This window comes from Macrosteles quadrilineatus, unplaced genomic scaffold (genome assembly GCF_028750875.1).
Source record: "Macrosteles quadrilineatus isolate MER2022 unplaced genomic scaffold, UCM_ALF_1.0 Scaffold_5__1_contigs__length_97177068, whole genome shotgun sequence".
In the NCBI taxonomy this organism is placed as follows: Eukaryota; Metazoa; Arthropoda; class Insecta; order Hemiptera; family Cicadellidae; genus Macrosteles; species Macrosteles quadrilineatus.
Genome location: NW_026542598.1, coordinates 89,390,693 through 89,411,132, shown reverse-complemented (window position 1 = coordinate 89,411,132; position 20,440 = coordinate 89,390,693). Strand labels below are relative to the sequence as shown.

The 20,440-nt window shown below is 33.8% G+C and overlaps 2 protein-coding genes and 1 long non-coding RNA gene across 3 annotated transcripts in view; 1 reads left to right on the top strand and 2 right to left on the bottom strand.

The window, feature by feature from the left end:
• LOC128995215 (FMRFamide receptor-like) overlaps positions 1 to 13,431 on the bottom strand; it is a 66,927-nt gene extending 53,496 nt beyond the window's left edge. The window contains exons 1-3 of the mRNA XM_054420154.1: positions 13,122 to 13,431; positions 7,230 to 7,294; positions 6,529 to 6,669 (exon numbers count right to left, since the gene is read on the bottom strand). Coding sequence (XP_054276129.1) covers positions 6,529 to 6,669; positions 7,230 to 7,294; positions 13,122 to 13,421 — 506 coding nt within the window. The 5' untranslated portion in view covers positions 13,422 to 13,431. The remainder of the gene's footprint in view (positions 1 to 6,528; positions 6,670 to 7,229; positions 7,295 to 13,121) is intronic.
• LOC128995214 (protein furry) overlaps positions 1 to 20,440 on the top strand; it is a 335,121-nt gene that overhangs the window by 119,916 nt on the left and 194,765 nt on the right. The gene's annotated exons all lie outside the window — the stretch shown is intronic.
• Positions 13,553 to 20,440, bottom strand: part of LOC128995216 (uncharacterized) — a 92,872-nt gene continuing 85,984 nt past the window's right edge. The window contains exon 4 of the long non-coding RNA XR_008490962.1: positions 13,553 to 13,972. This is a non-coding gene — a long non-coding RNA (uncharacterized LOC128995216). The remainder of the gene's footprint in view (positions 13,973 to 20,440) is intronic.

Sequence of the window (20,440 nt, the reverse complement as noted above, 5' to 3'; positions counted from 1 at the left end):
GCAGGAAACGAAGTCGTGTCGTTATTGTGCGAGTCAGCCACGTTAAGTGGATTTTAGACGATGTTATTTTCACAATTCTTTTCTCTTTCGGCGCAAGAGGCGCTGGCTGAAAAGATATAGACATTAGTACTTCCGGCGAAACTCGGGAAAACAAGTTTTAAGAAGGAAAGTAGTTGTAGAGTCAAGGACGTTTCAGATTCGAGTCGTCATATTTGGAAAATGAATTTATTTATTACTAAACTAACATTTTACAAGAAATTAAAAAAATAAAAGAACAAAAATAAACACGTTTATCCTCCCTGTTGCAGCAAACCTACACTCGTTAAAGTACTCGTTAAACTAATTCTATTAAAATAAGGAATAAATGTTATATTTTTACGGAAAGATTTTAGTGTAAATCCAATCAGGTAAATGGGAATTCGCTTGGTCTGCAGGTTTGCTGCGGTTGGGGTATTTCAGTTAATAAACGTTAAATTTCGATATAAGACACATTGATGTTACATCTAGTTCATTTACGGGATGGTAATTGTTGTGTTAAGGGTGTCGTTATAATTTTCAATTTCTCCCCATATATTTAGTGTATGGAGGAAGTATAGCGTTGTACCATGATTTTTATGTTTTCATGTTCTTTTAAATTTTGGATCTTTTATGGTGAAATCCATAAAATAGCGGAAATCATATTTCCACAAATACACCTCTAGGTACTTTGATTATAATGTAGGGTGTATAGTCTTAAACTGTTTACTTAAAACAAATTAGTATATTCAATCGTTACTGAACATTTTGTGATTTTACCTCATAAAATGTCATAGTTACTCCCACCGCTTGCGTATGATCCGGGGTGTTAAGAAACTAATGGGAAAAAGTATGTATCAGTGCTGATACCGTTTACAAAAATAGTTTTACAAAAAATTAAGTTAAGGTTGACAATTAAGTTTTTTGATTTTTTAGGTTAGGGGGCCTATATCTAACTTTTTAAGAGCATACAATCCTTTGTCGTAACATACATGTTATTTATTCTTCTTTTTTACCCGTGTAAATTGATTCACAAGTTTGTTAACTTCTTTTAACACCTCATGGCCGTTCAATATGTTTTACTTTATGTCGAAGTACTGACTTTTGTATTCTCACGGTTAAGAAGTATGTAATGTCAGGAGTCAATTTTATATTGGTCCCTACGTCACATATGGACATATTTACTAGTGCAAGTCCACACACAGACATTTAGTAGGAGAATTTACACTCGCTGTCGCTAAGGGTGACACTTTTTATCGTCCGAAACATCTGCATGTTTACTTTCATAAGTAAACTTGCGTAGGTCTGTGTACAAACACGAAAAATACTTTTAAAAACTTATTTTTGGATGTTTGTGGACTAAAATATATATTTTGCTCTACCCAGAATAATTTAAGAAGTATAAATTTCAATGGGTGGTTATTTTGAAAAAAATCTACCACGTTGTTTAACTTTTCTTGAAGTAAATTTTAGTTAAATCATTTCTGTAACACTTTATTTAATGTTTTACAATAAATACTCACAAAATAAAAAATAAACTGTTCTGAATTTTAGGAGTTACTCTCTTTGATGTTTCAGTAATTTTACTGTTACTGAACCGCACGAAACGAACAGTTCCCACAAATGTCTTTTAATATTTTACAGGTAAATGGTTAGTTTGAAACTATAAATTAAGAGAGTGTTTTGCGCCGTAAACTCCTCAAAGGCCATTAATGGGTTTTAGAAAATAATTGGATGCTTTTAAACGACCCTACTTTAAACAGCTTTAGGCCCTACTGCAAACTTATGAAGAATATTTTTATAGACTTGTTCTGAAAAACTTCAATCGATTGAATTAAAAATGAAGTAAAATACTTGTTAATTAAAGTTTTATTTTTCAAGTAAATTTAAGACACAATTTATTTTCTTTTAGGTTTATTAATTTGTTTAATATACAGTCTTCTGTAAGTGCAGTTTCTGCTTCTTTGTTCAAGGTTTATGGACTAATTAAATTACAAGATGTAAATGCACGAATTGATAAATTGAATAGATACCACCAGTAACTTTATATGCTTGAAGTTTGTATTCATGTTTTATTTTGTAAATATCTAACTGATGATTTTTCGGAAATTGTTGAAGATCTCAAATATATATCTTTCTTTAAAAGTGTAAAAACTGTTGCCAAAAAATCATAGGCCTGTCTAAAGATAAGTTAGGCATCTTGTAAGACAATGCTCAGTCCCCTCTGGTACTATAGTATAAATATACATTATTTTTTACTTCTGAAATTGCAGTTAAACTTATTTTATTTTGAAGTAAAACTGTTTAAGTCCCCCAAGCTGCAGTAGGTTGATTTTGATTTCGTATTTTGATGAGGTGATTCGTACATTAAGCGCCTATTCTTAGGGAGGATATTCAATTGTTAGCCTATAGTTGCCAAGTGTAGTATATAAACTAAACGGTAAATACAACGGCGCTGTCTAGCAATACAGAGCCACGCGTGTATTGCGGGTATTGCGTTGACAGAATACCACGGCGCGATCCGCTAACACTGGTTAACATTGAGTTTTAAGGACAAAACTTCGTTATGGTATTTTTAAACTTATGTGCATGTTTTTTATACAAATTAAGCTCTTTATAAAGTTAATAAAAAATATTTAAACTATGAATTATAATATTGCCAGCTTTGTATTAAACTTTCTTATTTTATTCGTGGTTAAACTTGTATTTTTCTAAGATTTTTGTACTTATTCAGCATTTCTTTCCACTAACATAAACAAATTAAACAATGTTTAGTATTGTGATGTAATTTGAACAAGTCCTTTTAAATCCTATGGACACTCAGTTTTAAATAATTTCATTCAATAGCATCGTTAGTAGCACGCATTAAGAATGTTATGGCATATTTTCATTAAACACACATAATATATCTAAAATTAATTTGATATCCATTCGCCTCAAAATGTGTACCTACTCTACTATCTACGCCAAACGCTGTCTCCAGGAAATGTTACTTAGATGATTGTTTTCCATCTTTGCCAGATGTCACTGGGTGTTTTCGTCGATAGAAACTATTAATTACTAAGAGGTTATTGTGTTTAAAAAACAATTTTTGAATTATTAAAATATAGCTTAGGCCACTATCGATGTTTAGAAATTCTATTCTTTTAGAGTTAGTATTATCTTCCAAAGTGAGTACCTCTTCTTTTCCTCTATTATAGCGATATTCATATTCAATTTCTTTGAATTTTGTTTCATTCATTGTGTTTCATCTGCCGAAAAGTACAATAATATACTGAAATAATTAATACTTCTGTGAGTTATTTAAAATGACTGTTAGACATTCACTTCTAACACGATCGTGTGACACAACTTAACTTCTTGTGACTGCATAAAATGTCAAATTTGTTATATTTAGTTGTTTTCCCTGCTACGTCTTGTAATTTCTTGTAATTTTACTATCCATAAACTGTGAAAATATGCTTTATGGTCACTTTATTAAGTTGTTTAACAGTTATATGTTTTATTGGCGTTTTCAATGGGCCAACTATTAAGGGTTGTTTTATTTTATGAATTGTTGAGCTCTTTATTTTTTAATTTCGGAATTATAATAACGCATGTTAGGCCTATTAAAAATATTTCATATATTATAAAAGTCTTATGTACATGGCCCAAAATTTTGATAACTTTGACGATTTTCTAAAAACAAACTTAAATTAATTTGATTTCTATCAGTACCAATGAACTTCTCTCTTTTCAAATAACCGGATTTTGAAATTGAAAGATGATGGTTACCAAATGACGGATACCACAGCTTATTTGGTGATTTAGATGAGTTGTGAGTTTACTGGTAGATAGCCAAGATAAGTGCGGCAAGTGGGCCAGAACTCTGCTGGCTTTAGTTTTGTTCAACTTGAACTGATCGTAATCTTTGATGAATTTATACATTTGTTTTTGTCAGGACTGCGGAAGTGAAGTGAATTTTCAGTTTTAGCTATGATTTTACAGCATTAAACGGCTCAGGGAAAGCGGGTGGACTTTCATGTATGTTGTCAAAAACAACCGAATTAAAATATCGATCTATATTTTTTATTTGTTTATTTAAAACGATATATTGGATGAAATAATTGATATATCGAATGATCGATTTATCGATCGATATTTTTATTCGGTTTTTTTCTACAACAGATATGAAAGTCCACCCGGGGAAGCTAACGTGTTAGGTAGATGAGTTTTACAGTCTCTATGCAAGCTTGTTTTATACTTGTTACTTATTAACAAAATAGTAGTTCTACTAATATTATTGAACACGTAAACAAACACACATGGAAGGGTTAAAAGTTCTGCTGATGGATTTTCCAACAATGTCCTTATGTAAATGTTCTATACCTGGCAAAGTCGATTTCCCTTAAAAGGTGTAACAAACTGACAGCATAAAATGTCATATCTGTTGCGTATGTTTGTCAAATGCATGTGCTGTGTATTGAAATTTTCCGCGAAGCAACTGCCGCGGTTTAAATAAATTTCCTGGACTAAAAGATAGTGGAAATTGGAATACAGCCGAAACATGTACCGTGGTTGTCACTTGAAACTGCTGGCAATAGCTATATTAATCATGCAAAGGCTGTAGTGGTCACTAATCATGCAGAAACTAGTCATTAACTATAGTCATGCATTTAGGCATTATTGAAGTTTCAGTTCTATTAATATGAGTTTTTAACGTAATACTCTATTCAGCGTTTACCGTGCATTACTTATATTGTTTGCTCCTTTAGCATTGACACAACGTCCTTTAATAGGAAATGTCTAAATTACTAATATAACGTATTTTAGCGAATTTCCCATATAGGGAATAAGCTATTACCGTAGTACTCATGGTAAGACCTGGACGCGGGACCGATTTTTTTTTTCGTTTTGAGGTCCCTAGAGGCCAAAAACACCATCAGTTCAAATTCATATATATATATATATATATTTATATATATATTTATATATATATTTATATATATATTTATATATATATTTATATATATATATATATATATATATGTGTCCGTTAGCGCGATAACTCGAGCAAAAATGATCCGATTTTGATGAAATTTGGTACAAACATGTAAACCTACATTTATTCGAACGAGTTCGCAATCCAGCATAATCGGACCATGGGAACAGGGGTTTATGGGGGGTTTTATGGGGTAAAAATGGGTTTTTCCCATTTTTGACCCTAAAAACACAAAATTTCATAATTTCTTTTTAAACCATTTTGTAGAGATTAAAAAAACAAATAATTTAGTATATTGAAGCGTTATTATGCGCCTAATTGTTACGGAGAAAATTCAAAAAAATTGTAATTTTAAAATTCCCATGTTATTCTTATGGAGAATAAGTCAACTGTTGTAGTTTGCTTTGTTTATGAACATATTTTGATCAAATTTGGAAAATACATTAATTTCTTACTAAACCACAGCACCTTTTAACATTTTATATAAAAAAAAACTTTTTACCCTCCCTGTTGCAGCAAACCTAAGTACTCATTAAACTAATTCTGTTTAAATCCTACTAATATTATAAATGAGAAAGTTTGGATGTATGGATGTATGTTTGTGACAAGTAAACGCGAAAAATACTGGTCGGATCGGGCTGAAATTTGGTGTGATGATAGTTCACATTCCCGATTAACATATAGACGCATTCTTATCTGAAAAGTCCTTTAGGGCTCCGCCCCAGTGGCTCTGGAGTTTCCCATGTTAACCTTATGAGTAATCATATTTAAAAGGAATAAAAGAATTTTGTCAGCTGTTTCAACTACACAAGTTGGTTCTATGATATTAAATAGCATTAAAAAGTTATAAGGTTTACCAACAGGGTGCAGTACTATTAACTTTTTTGCATTTTGTGTCCTCTTCCCGTTGCAAAGCACGGGTACAACAGCTAGTAGGAAATAAATAAATGTGATATTTTTAAGGAGACATTTTAGTTTAAATCCAATCAGGCAAATGGAAATTCGCTAAGTCTGCAGGTTTGCTGCGGCGGGGGTATTTTTTTTTATTATAGATATACCGGGAATCAAGCTAGTACGCCTCAGATGTCCAAGACGCTAACATCGAGACTTGCAACACAATTTACAAAACTTAGTCTTATGATGGTCGTGTTATTATCATTACTGAAAACATTCTTTTTATGATTACGATGTATTTCAGACCGTCATGAAGGCGAGAACATTATTTATGTCCGCCATAATATTTATACTTGTATAGATTTTCACTTTGTCTTTATGATTAAGAACTCTAGCATAGGTGTTCGAAAAAAGGCGAAAAAAGTTAAATACAAGGTTTTGGTTCTGTGACGTTTTTAGGACGACCAATTTCGCTGAAACTGCCATTTAAAATTCACAGTTATCAACTGCTCGGTTACACGAAACGGAGTATAAATATTCATCAGTCCTTACTGGACTTGGATCTAAGTGTTAATTTACTTCTCAACTAAACTGTTTGTCTATGAAATAAAAAATCTCTTTATTTTATTTTTTTTTACCTGTCAGCTGGGTTGGGCCGCCATTGAGGGGCGGAGATGAACAAGTAGGGACTGCACATGCTGAGGGTGAACAGTGTGAGCGCCGACAACACTAGCTTGGCTCTGGTCACTGTACACATGGATGGCCTTTTGAGTGGATATCTGCGTACAAAACACATGGGATTATTAAATAAATATTACTACAGTATTCTTATCTCAATGGGGACGGTGCCGACGTCAACAATATCGTTCTTTACTTACGCTATGTTAAACAGTTAAACATTCATAATTGGTCATGGAAGCTTAATTTTACAAGATACTTATTGCAAAATCTATAGTTAATATTGTTTAGTTTAATTTAATTAAGAGTGGATGGATTAAACCAACAGTAGTTCAGAAGGTGGTTTTTTAAGTTTAGTTTATGTAATAGTTTGTGGGTGTATGACTGCTTTCAGTTATATTTTTCTAGTCCTCAATCTATTCAGAATCACGGGCGACGTAATTTTATGATAGCATGAAGGATTATTTTCGTTAAATTTTGAAATGTCCAATGTTGGTGCAGTAAACAACCCTCTTCTACACAATCATAAGCGTATTCACCACAAACAGCTGCTCAAAGTACAAGAAATTCAAAATGGCATTTGGAAACATTTTTGAACACTAGTTGCACAATGCACTCGTAAAATGTTTTCAAAAAGATGTTGAACATTGTTTAATCTTACCTGACAGCAATGAACCTTTCCACTGTGAACGCGACAACGAACCAAACGCTCAGGAAACTGCACACCTGAAAAAAAATTTAAACATTCAGTCTGATTTTGGTCACTGGTTTAGTATGATAAAAAAATACTTAGTTTCGCAAGGCTGCGTGATTCTGCATTTTACCACAACTAGTTCACTGTAATGATGTGAATTGGAGTATAAACAGTAGTTTTAGGTCATCAGATTTCAAAAGGTGTGTTAGGAAGAAGGGGGGGGGGGTTGGATTAAATGTCGAATCCTCGGGGCCTTTAGAATTAGTGTTTGGATATCCAGAAGGGACTATTAGTGATGCGTCACCTGCAGTGTGTATGTCCAATGTTTATCGAGGAGTCAAACGTTAATAGCTTGGTGTGAATTCAACTGTTTTACCTTTATTATAGTTCGTAGATTGACTTTATTGGATTTTTAGGATGTATAAATCGTCATGCTGAGATATAAATCGTCGATGGGTCGTGAGTCGTGTGTCATTTGCTCTTTTTTCAATAATAAAATGTCAGGTCTACATCATGAAAAATACTAGTAAGCTTTACGAATTCAAGATTATTTGTAGTTGTTTCTCATATTGTTGTTGGGTTACTGTAGTATAGTTTATTTGTATGGTAGTTTTTATTGTTGTTAATAAAATTAAATTTTTTTACAAATCGATGCTTATTTAGTACACTTACTTTTGGTTCCGATAGCAGTGGAACCAAGAGCATCTTAGAGGAATTTCAGTTGCATAAAAAATATCTTGAGTTGCGTGAAGATTTATAAAAAAATATAATTTAGATGTTTAAAAATACAGCTCCAATCTTAAGAATAAAACCTGTTGTTGCAACTTGATGTATACATTACAATAAAATATCACCTTACTATTGGCCAAGACAATCGGTTTAATATAGGGTGTAAACAGTAAGATTAAAAAAACTTCCATTATCTATACTTATAAAAGGCAAAGCCCTCACTGACACACTCACTCACTCACTCACTCACTCATCACTAATTCTTCCACTTCCCATTTACCTAGGAGGCTGAAATTTGCTACACCGATTCTTTAGGCATTAAATAAGAAAACTAAGTTATTTTTATTCTGATCGGACTCTCGGGCTCCGCCCCAGTGGCTCTGGAGTTTCCCATGTTAACCTTATGATTTTTCATATTTAAAAGGAATTAATGAATCTTATCAGCTGTTTCAATTAAACAAGTTGGTTCTGTTCTATGATGTTGAATAGCTTTAAAGTTACAAGGATTACTAACAGGGTGCAGCACTATTATTTTTTTTTATTTATGACAACAGCTAATTTGCAACCAAAAGGTGAGTGAGCGTAGCGAACGAGCTCCAACCTAAAGGTGAGTGAGCGTAGCGAACGAACTTCAACCAGGACGTGATTGAGCCATGCGAACGAGCTCATCTTGAAAATTAAGAAGTTAAACGGGGCAAAGCCCGCGGGTACAGCTAGTAAACGATAAGTGTGTCTACAGTTTTCCAAATCGTAGTAAGCTTTATATCGTAAGCTTGCTTAAAAATGTGCTCTAGGCCTAGGCAAAATCTGAAATCTTGAAGTAATCTGTTTCAATCATAGACAGTGCAACAATGTATATTGACGTAGTCATATGATACGTCCCCCCCCGTCCATTAACATTATTGATGGACTTGACATTGACGGTCTTATGTGGCTGGCACCTGCCTCAGATATTGACAGCGCTGTTAGCTTTTAGCGGTGCTTTTAGAATCGTCTGTATGTAAAGGTCGCCAAATAGCTAATAACAATGCACCATTGAATTATTTGTAATACTTGTATTGCTTTTAATTGATAAGCAGTACTAAAACCCTTTTCCAACAATTTTATATAGCCTACATCTGCAGTTCATTTGTTAATTAGTACAAAATACAAAATATAAACTAAATATGTGTAAAAATGTGATCTTTGACATACATCTCTTTTAGTCAAAGCTCTTAATAATTCATATCGAGAAGTTTCTTAGGATTTAATTTGTACTAATGATCACTACGAAAGTAATTGATCAAACCCATAAAAATACATCTTTGAAACTCATTAAAATATTTATTGTTCCAATACTGCCAATTGTAAGTTTTCAACGTGTACTTTTTCAGAGAAGGATATATTACCGAAAGTGTTAAAGTTTGACAAAGAGTAAACAAAGTTTGTGGTCCCGACGCCTGATGTGGATAAGTGAAAGTTGATATCAGTACAATCTTTGGTCGGGCATTTCTTTACACTACAAAACTTACATGAACCCGTCATGTTAGGATTTAGTGTAATTTCGGTTTTAAACTAGCAAAAACAAGTGTTCTGTGGATGTTACAACTTTTCAAACTCTATATAATTATATATTACATCATTGCTGAACTATTAAACATACGAATATTACAAATAGCAATGAAATAAAGACTAGCCTAAAAGACCCTTAAAACGTCAAAGACTGTCAAAAGCTTTTCTTTCGTATTTTGAATGTCAATAACCTATAACGTTGTGCTTTGTAACGTATTTAAAAGTCCCTGGAAGTAAAAATATTGTTTGATAAAACTGCTATTTGTGTAATAAACTTATGACTAGTGACAGAAACCCTTAAATTATATAAACTTGTGTGCCATACTCTCAAAGTTATGTGGGATTTTTCTAGTATTCTAGAGAGTCGCCGTATATCTTTCGGATGACAGGTTATTAAGGATATTAAGGATGAAAGTTATGTTTTAATTTAATGAGCGCACCTCCTAAAGTCCCTGAGTCACCTATAACATCTTCTTTTACGACTCGTATTTGCATTTTTCACGAAGCTCAAACGACTGTCGCAGAACTGCTGCAATCACAATGGTGTTGCGTATAACTAAAACATGTTTTAGTACCTTTGCATTTATTTAATACTACGTAATTGTTATGACTGCCCATCATCTTCCATTGTGATAAGAAGATAGTTTTATGGGAATACTTTACTAGCCTACAAGTCTATATTTGATGAAGTATTACATTAAAAATTTGGTCTTGCCTTGGAGTAGGATTCATGCCTGAAAAAGGGTAAAGTCTTCAATTACGTTTTTATCTTCTAACAAATTATCGTGGTAGTAGAGGCAATATAATGTTACCTAGAAGGGAGATTAAGTGAATCAGGAAGATAAAGTGGACAGAGAGATCGTTTTAATCAGACTCTGTTTTCATTTTTGATGCGTAATGGTTGAATGAAAATGTATTTACAGTATTTAAATTTAGGGTGAAATTATGGAATAAGTGTTAACTGCAGCAGAAACGCTAAAGATGACGATTTAACCAAAATTAACACCGTAGTCTCCGTAAACCTTAAGTTCTACGTCCCCTTTCAAAATTTGGATTGGCATGTCTTTAAAAAAATAAACACACATAAATAGTGACATTTTTTATCATTTCTATGCCTCTATCTCTACACTTTCTTGTGAATAATTTTTCCTAAGAGGTGTTCTCACATATATATTTTTTAAATATCCATTTTGAGCTATAATAACGGTGTATTGTGATCAGCATAGAAGAAAATGTAGTTTTTTTATAACATACTAGCTGTGTACCCGTTCTACGCACGGGGATCTTATAATATTCAGTTGAAACCTTCTTATATAACGAACAGCAGTTGGTTTGCATATTTTAAGATATGCTGGCCAAACTATTATACATAGCTTCATTTTATGTTGTTTTTTGTTGTTCCGGATCGGTATGACAATCAATAAAAGGTTAAATTACCTCTGTGTCTGCCGGTCGATCCTATAACGGTAGGCTTACTTTTATTTTTACTATCTGATCTCGTTTGCATGGCTCAATCACGTCCTGGTTGAAGTTCGTTCGCTACGCTCACTCACCTGTATGTTGGAGCTCGTTCGCTGCGCTCACTTTCCTTCAGGTTAGCTCGTTCGCTACGCTCACTTGCCTTCAGGTTAGCTCGTTCGCTACGCTCACTCGCCTCCAGGTTGCAAATTAGCTGTTGTCATAAATGTAAAAGAAATAATAGTGCTAGTGCTGCACCCTGTTGGTAATCCTTGTAACTTTAATGCTATTGAACATCACAGAACAGAACCAACTTGTTTAATTGAAACAGCTGTTAAGATTCAATAATTTCATTTCTCATAAGGTTAACATGGGCTTCCAGAAATTCCACGTCAAAAATCGACAAAAACTTGATTTTCAAGGGTTTACTGTTAAATATCTAACTGTCTCATATTCGATGAAATACGTCTAAAACCATCTCATATATGTATAGTATTTGGAAAATAAGTTTCAGGCGGGACAGTGCTATAGTTATTGAGGAGTAGTTGTAATAAAGTGCGTATTTTAGCGTTACCAAGAGAATGACAGATAGACAGACAGACAGACAGACAGACAGACAGACAGAAATTGAGATAAGGTTTGATTCGGTTTCTCTGACCTATGAAATGTAAAAATAACCAAAAAGTTCATTATTCTAAGCAATGTACAGACAAAACTCTAATTTTATTTATATAGATTTTAAAACCTCGTAGTGTTTACCGGGGTCAAGGGAAAATGTAATACTACTGAATAAACAAAACACGCTGTCTGGTAATCAAATTAGGACGGGTCATACTTGCTTGTTTTGAAGAGATGTGCACAAAATGGCTTAAGGTCCTACAGTTTGAAACCCCAAAAAGATTTAATTTCAACACCACAAAACCAAAAAGAATTGTTTGAACTACGAATAAAATATGCGAACAATCAGAAACGAAAATTTGCCAAAGGTTTAAAATTAAATCTGCCGTTGTAGGTCCTTTAAGGAACAAAGTTTATACTCTTTGCAAACTAGGTTATCTTAGATCTTTCCCAAAAGCGTTTTATAAGTTCAGGTAAACAATCTATTTAGTTTGTGTGGTTTACGATATTTTAACCGTAACTTCGTTATCACGTTGACACATCTTTTTGCGAAAAGGAAACAAAGTGAACTTTATATAGAGGAAGTTTAATGATATCGAGTCGTTTTCAATTAAGAGCTTTCTCAGCTTGAAATTGCGTTTTGAAGGTAATGGAGAAAAATAAACTTAGATCGTAACTAAGCAACCAATATTCCTAAAAGTAGTGCTGTATATAGGAACTCAGTAATTATGTTTACTCAACTGTATATTTCCTGTGTAGGATAAAAATATTTTTGATAATTCATTTAATGCCAGGAGTAGCAATGTATTTTTAAAGCTGTAAACTGTTTTGTAATAAAAGTGCGATTATTTATTATTATTATCTTAAAAAAGGAAGAAGAAGAATAACTGTTGTCCCTAAGTAATATCAAAACCCTCCAAAACCTCTTTATGCCTACACCCAAATAATTTGATCTGTATTAATTTTGTGGTTAATTTTCATATTGTTTTTACTTGGGTGAATACTAAAAAAAATTTAAATAGATAAAAGACCAACAATGGATCAACATTACCCAAACGATTTGATCTGTTTTAATTTTGTGGTTCGTTATCATCTTGTCCTATAACACATAATTTTAATTGTATGAAAAAAAACTAAATAAAATTAAAACTGAATGATATAAATAAAAACTGTACTTTATTAAAGATTTGAAAATTAAATGCTCAACGATGCTAATATTATTATATATTATGGAATAATTAATATAATAGTGAGTAATAGGAAGAGGATGTGTGATTTGGCTATTTAGCATACGAACTCGGGATAAGTTGAGGTAAATGACGATAGAAATAGCTTGGAATCACAACAGTCTCCAGAACAAGTCTTCGTTCAGTATACCATTTTTATGTAACAATTCCTTGTAAAATTTGTTTATTTATAATCGTACATATTACTTTTTTCTTACAAAATTGTGGTTAATGTAGAAAAAAACCCAACATATCCCCTAAACATTTACCCACCTACCTGTGTGAGGTACACTGTGAGCTGACAGATGCCGGGCATGTTGAACAGGTTGACATCGATGAGGTTGAGCCAGGAGATGAACAACGCGATGAGGAAACCGGTGTCCGAAATGGCGAGCGCTGACAGGTAGTAGGACGATGACAGCTTGCGCAGCTTGGTGGCGAAGAACACGAACACGGACAGAGCGTTGCCGACGGTGCCCAGGAACACGAGCAGCGGCGTGTAGTACAGCTGGAACCCGTAGAGAACACGCTGCGTGTTGTCGTATCCCTGCAGCGTGGCATTGTCTGACCCGTTCATCTCACCAGAGAGAATCTGCAACACGTACAATACATGTAGAACACGAGCAGCGGCGTGTAGTACAGCTGGAACCCGTAGAGAACACGCTGCCTGTTGTCGTATCCCTGCAGCGTGGCATTGTCTGACCCGTTCATCTCACCAGAGAGAATCTGCAACACGTACAATACATGTAGAACACGAGCAGCGGCGTGTAGTACAGCTGGAACCCGTAGAGAACACGCTGCGTGTTGTCGTATCCCTGCAGCGTGGCATTGTCTGACCCGTTCATCTCACCAGAGAGAATCTGCAACACGTACAATACATGTAGAACACGAGCAGCGGCGTGTAGTACAGCTGGAACCCGTAGAGAACACGCTGCGTGTTGTCGTATCCCTGCAGCGTGACATTGTCTGACCCGTTCATCTCACCAGAGAGAATCTGCAACACGTACAATACATGTAGAACACGAGCAGCGGCGTGTAGTACAGCTGGAACCCGTAGAGAACACGCTGCCTGTTGTCGTATCCCTGCAGCGTGGCATTGTCTGACCCGTTCATCTCACCAGAGAGAATCTGCAACACGCAAAACATACGTCATGGCTTCTGAGAAACTAAAAGAGTGTCAGTCTACATTTGCCTTTCCATGGGTCTTGGTTTGTCTGAGCCATGGATCAACCGGTATCTAAAAAAACGGATGAACCGGTACTGCATTGTTTTATGTCCTTCCTTCACGTCCTTGGACGCTAGATGCTAGAATTTTTTGACATTAGCTTTTAGCTTTTTTGAAAAACTGGAGAGTCGTTGTGCTATCACATTGCTATAGCCACTGGTAACTTTCGGGATTTGAACCCCGGGACTTGGAGACGAATCCCCGCGCTTTAACCACTAGAAAACTCGCTCTTTTAGCGACTACTGTACCAATATAGAATGGTACAGTTAATTCTAGCAAGAATGAACTGTACGGATAGATGCTTGAACTCTATGGATAGACATTACTTGCAAAATCGGCACGCACATTAGGTACTAAGAACAACGTACATGATCATTAACCTTAATCATTGACGAAGTTGCAAAAATTATTTGATAGTATTCCCTAGCTTTGCTGTCAGCTGGCGATTCGTATTCTAATGCGGGACTTGAAAACAGGAAAGTCTCAGGAACAAACCCCAATTGTCCAGTAGAGATAATGGTAAGCAGTGGTAAAAAGCTAGGTTCATTTTGTCATTTTGCTGAACTAGAAAGTAGGCTTCCTCGGTCAAAAATACTGTCGAATGTTAATAAAGACTGCGTCATTGAAATGGTGAATGCGCTGAAGGCAGTGATCATTTAGCGGTGCAAGATATACAGTTTCGTGGATGTGTTGTTTGTTGTCGTCAGTTGAATTGTAACTAGCCCAGATAGATGTGTTGCTGCATCCATAAGATTTGGTAGCTTAAAATTGCCATTGTAACTTTGTGTTTTTGTTCCTACGGAGCTGAGATTTTCAACGTTTGTTATGGGAACGATCCAAACCCTGGACTTATAAATAACCTTTGAAGCCAATGCTATTACTTACTAGTAATACCTTTGACTATTAATACAACCAATCATTGACTTCAGTATCCAATCGTCAATGGTAATACATACAAATAGTTTCTAGCAAAGCCAAGTTTTAGGTAAATGCCTTTAAATGAAAACAAGTTACAAGGCAAGTAAACTCATGTGAGCCAAATTGAGTGGTTAAGGACCGCTTGTTGGCCACAAGTCTTTATTAATTGCCATACTTTATAAAGGTCATTAGCGGGGGATTAGAGTTACCACCAAGCTCAGTTGTAATCTGCATATTTAACAGGCTCCTTCGATAGTAGCTTTTGTACGTGTGCGTTAGGATGTTGTTTGAAAAGTTTTAGAAATAGATCCTAGAAGGGTAAGCCTGCAGTTTATTTGATTTCTAAACTGAAATTATATAAGTTGAATTTAGTCTGTTTTTAATCCTATAAGACACATTTTCCTTGGTCATATGATACAAAATAATATATAGTTTCAATGTATACCTGAATAGGTGATACAACGATTCAATAAAATATTACATCAGATTTGAAACGTAACGTTTTTGGAAACATAAATATTCAAACTGTCTCGCTAACTTCCTACTTCCATAACTGAGGTATTAAATGTCCATTCAGCGTAAATTGAGCTAAACACCTCAATTAGGGAAAGTAAACAAGCAGTTATTTTTGCTTCAATATTTTCAGCGCCCTTTTACACGTAGGCAGCATTCAAAAATGTTACTCTATAATTCAACAAGGAAAACCGGCAGAACCATAAATATCACTAAATAATGTTAATTATTAGTTATGCACTTGTTAAATAACCCTCGCCCCGTAAGGTTTACATTTTTTTTATGGGAATCCACAACCTTTTACCATAGCAGACTTAAAGTACTTTTTTGTGTTTTTTGAGTACCTATACGAGTGCAAGTGTTAAGGGGTTTTGTGATCAAATATTTTTTCCTGAATTATCATAGATAAAACATACTCCCTGAGTAGATTTCTCATCCTTAAAGAACAGCTGAAGCCAATTTTATTGTTAGTTCTGTCCGGTGTACTGTAGATGTCGTGTTTTGTTTACACTTTATTTTTTATTTTAGGATTAGAATGTGTTTGATATATGGAATAACTTTCTGTTTGGATGAAGAAACGTAGAATAAGTTGTATAAAGTGTACTTCTAATTGTGGTTTACATGATTATGTAGCATTTGCTGTTGGTTATAATTTTCAGGTTCCATAAATCTTTAAAATTACGAGTATGTTGTAATTTCAGAAATGCTACAATGTAAACAATATTTTAGGTTTTTAACACATTATCATACAAAAGTGTTTAATAATGGGGAACGAGCTGGTCTAGTGTTGGAGCTCGGGACTTCGGTCCAGAGGTCCTGGGTTCAAATCCCGCCAATCACAGATGGATTTGGCCATAGTGATAAGATAATGCTACGACCATCTATGGTTAGCCTGAAGTAATGTGTAAAAAGTACCTTTACTAGTTCCTTGTGCCCTATGATGTAAAAGTAGGATATTATAAATAATAAATGAATAATTTTAATAAATCGTCTTTAGATTGGAACAGCGAATTTACAACCAATGTGAAAGTGAAGTGGTCGTTAGTGTTTTATGGGGAAAGTGAGTTAAGAGCGACGATTCGCGATTGAAGCGCGCTCTGTTTATTTATGGTGTTGATGTTTAATGGATAGATCCCCGCGTTTATTCGATAAACCCCTTTGTGTTTGTGTTTGCGTTTCAATAGTTTCGCGGTGAAACTGGAAAATTCGTAATTGACATCGTAAATTGTTCTGTGTCAAAGTATTTTGAAAAACTGCACTGTTTAATGTTACAGCTGTTTAAAAAAATCTGGTTTGGTCCGGGATTTTCAATATCTGCCATTTTTAAATAATTACAATGCGAATTTAGAAAATATAGGAGCGAAATTGTTTTAACAGCTGTAAAAATGGCAAGATTATAGTTATGTCGATTTAAAAAAATACTAGAGGTCGTCCAGTGGTCGAAAACTTTAATGTGTAATATTTAATGTACAGACTTCTCGATTTTTCATCCCACGCTGTAAATAAAACATGTGTTTGGAATTCCTGTCATTTGTTTTGATTTTCTGTCGTTGTTATTTGTTGTTTTGCAAACTAACTGAGCAAAAAAGTTTTTCAAGAAACAAAAAGTAAACAAAGGCTTGCTTATTTATATAGATTATGGACAGTTTAATAAGCTACGTTACAATAGTGTTGGCAACAGATTCTAGCAATGTCTATTGTCTAGGCGTTATATAATCTTAGTAAAGCCTTAGCTTAAAGCGGATGAAACCAGGACTTAGTGTGCAGCCAATAGAGCTGAACTAGGCCAATGTGCACCGTTTGTAGGACAGCCCTCAGTGAGTAGTTGGCGAAAATTGGGGGAATTAGTGTTTATTTGTTTGGAATAAAAGACTATTGAACAGCATAGAATCCAAATTATTTTAGTTGAAACAGCTGCCAACATTCTTCGATGTCTTTAAAATATGAACACCTGTAAGGTAAACATGGGATACTCTAAAGTCACTGTTGAGGACACCAAAAGGATTTATGAGATAGGCATTTGTATGTTAATGTAGAATATGAGCTAGGAGCCTAGCATCATGCCAAATTTCAGCAAAATCCGTCCAGTAGTAATGCGTGTTTAAGCCCCAAACAAACAAACATACACAACATTTCATCTTTGTAATATTGATATGATGTTAAAGTTCATAAGCCAGTATGTAAGACAGTGTAAAAGCCAATAAGCCTCACGTTAACTTACACATAACTATGTAAGCTCAAAACGTAATCCAGAGTTTCTAGAAAGTCTAATCGACTATTAGCGTGGACATTTCGTTATTGTAATTAATTACCACAGTTTCTTCACCAGTTTTCCCCACAGCCAGAAAAACAGGCCGAGGTCGAAAGCAATTAGGCTCCGGCGTTGAATTTGTTTATGGCTTAACCACAGCCTTTATATATATTTAACTGGGTGTATATGCAAAACATTACAATATATAAACAAACTGAGTATTTCATAAAACTGTGTGTATTACTGTGAAACCGTCCACAAAGTTTTTGGTAAATCGACATAACTGTAATCTTGATATTTTTACAGCTTAACAAATTCGGTCATATGCGAGCAGTTTGAAATGGCCAATCAAAATTAAGTATGTACGATTCTTACAAAGTAGTTAATGAGACATATATTTGAGTCTGGAAAATAATTGAAAAAAAATTAGGCGATGAAATGGCTTCTAGAAAACATAAGAAAATTGTAGAATTAAGCCCAATGTTTATATTTAAATATATAATTGTCTTTGAATTGATAGAACACACAATAGTTAATACATTAACGTTTCGTCACTTTTCAATAATTAATTTTTACGTGGATTTTTCTGGTTAAAAATTAAGGTTTTAATATTACCCACATAATTCAAACCTTTTTTCACAACTATGTATATAACCTCTAAAATTTTCCACACACTTACAATCACTAATGTAAAAGAATACGCCAAATTCTAGAATAATAACGTTGACAGCTTTTAACCAGTATCAAAACTCGAAGCGTCGCACACATTCGAGTTAACTTAGTTATTCTATTTAAGTTGCCGTAACTCTAAATAACAGGGTTGGAGGGCTTTTACACTGGAAATATTGACTAACGATGTTAGCAGACAAAGTTTAGCTTGTAAAAACTATGAAAATTGATTATTTACATGTATTATAAGGAAACACTGCTGTTGTAGGTGAAATAGTGATTAAAGTAAAAAGCTAGTTACGTTTCGTTTTATTAAAAGTAATATTGCATACCATAGTTTCGTTTCAATTGCTGTTGTAGCCTTGATGGAATCCTAACATTTCTACGATCAGGCTAATACATTTTCAACCTTTTAAAAATTATTGTTTTTTTTTCGGGGGGGGGGGGGGTTTGGAAACTCAACTAATACTGATTTTCTACTCTTTAATTATAAAACTGTGTAACCTACCTGTTTTGTGACGGAAAAGATTTCTGGAACCTAAATTCGAAGTATGTAATATTCTGATTAACGTTCCCTAATAAAAAATTACCTATCTTAGAATCAAATAACTATCACTTTAGAGATTATAGTGTTATGTTCAAAGTAATTGAGATTATTGGAGTTATTATCTGGTAAATTTTTGCAGTTTTTTTTCAGTTTTTTAAACAGTTAAGTTAATTTGTACTAATTTTCGTGTGGATAACTGAAAAATTCGCGTTTGAGTGTTGACTATTGTATTTTGTAAACGAACATACACTGCATATTAAACTCAACTTTTAGTAAACGCCTGTTGAAAATAAAAATCTATTAATTTAATATATTTATATAACTATTATTTATGAAATATATTCACTGTATATTGGAGGTGTCTTATTGGATTTACTATGAAATACAGTTCGTGTGCCTATCAAGATTAGGATTCAGCTAAATATCCATATAAATTTTATATAGTTTGTAAGATTTTTAAATTAGAAAGTTAACTTTCGTACCAAGTCGAGCTCTTTGAAGAATCGTGCCGTAAAGAAATCAGCCCAAAAAAATTAAATAAATCTCCAAGAGCGCTAAAACACAAACAATGTCTTGTTCAATTATTTTACTACAAGAGAAAAATCGCCCAGTTCAACTTTTATTCTTACAATTTCTGTGGAATTTGTACGCATTTTATGGAAACCTAATAAAAAAAGATGTTTAATCTTTTGAACCATTATAGGTGCACTCTTTGATTACTCTGGTGCTATTAAATGTGTTAACTAAGTTAACTCGATCTTTGCTGTTCTAAAAGCTTTTTGCCTGGTGTGGAACTTCAGGAGGAGTAAAAAGCAATTTATTGTGATGCAAAAGTATTTTTTCGTTTTTGTAGATATTTATATAACTGAAAAATAAAATCTAGTATTTACTCTGCAAAATTGATTTTCAAAATACGAGTATGAACGCGATAGTATATAAAATTTCATATTTGTTACCACTAAGCATCTAAGATGGATGCCTAATTAACACTTATCTAAGGTTAATGATACTTAATTCCAATACAGTACATTTAGTTTATTCAAATATTTAACCAAAATTATGTAATTGTTTTAGGGAGTTAATGGGGTTGTGTTAGGTTGTTTTGTATTCATAATATTTAACGTATTTTCAAATTTTTCTTAACACGTTAATGGTTTGTGTTTATAGTTTTCAGGGACAACAATCCAATCCTGTATTTTTTTGCTTCTGTATAGAAAGCGTCATTAATTTCTAGCCCAAGACTAATGGAAACCGGGTCTAGAATCGACCTTTTAAATTTGTCAACTTCGTTCAAGATAAATCAGAAGTTATTTGTAATAGAACGTGATTTTGCCCACCAACAGCTCTTTTTGTTGCTAGTTTAATATAACCGATTCGAAACAAACCTTCTTACTCTTGATTGAATATGCATTTAAACCAATTTAATGTATAGGAAAATGAGCTTTACATGTCCACCCATGTTTATGATGAAAA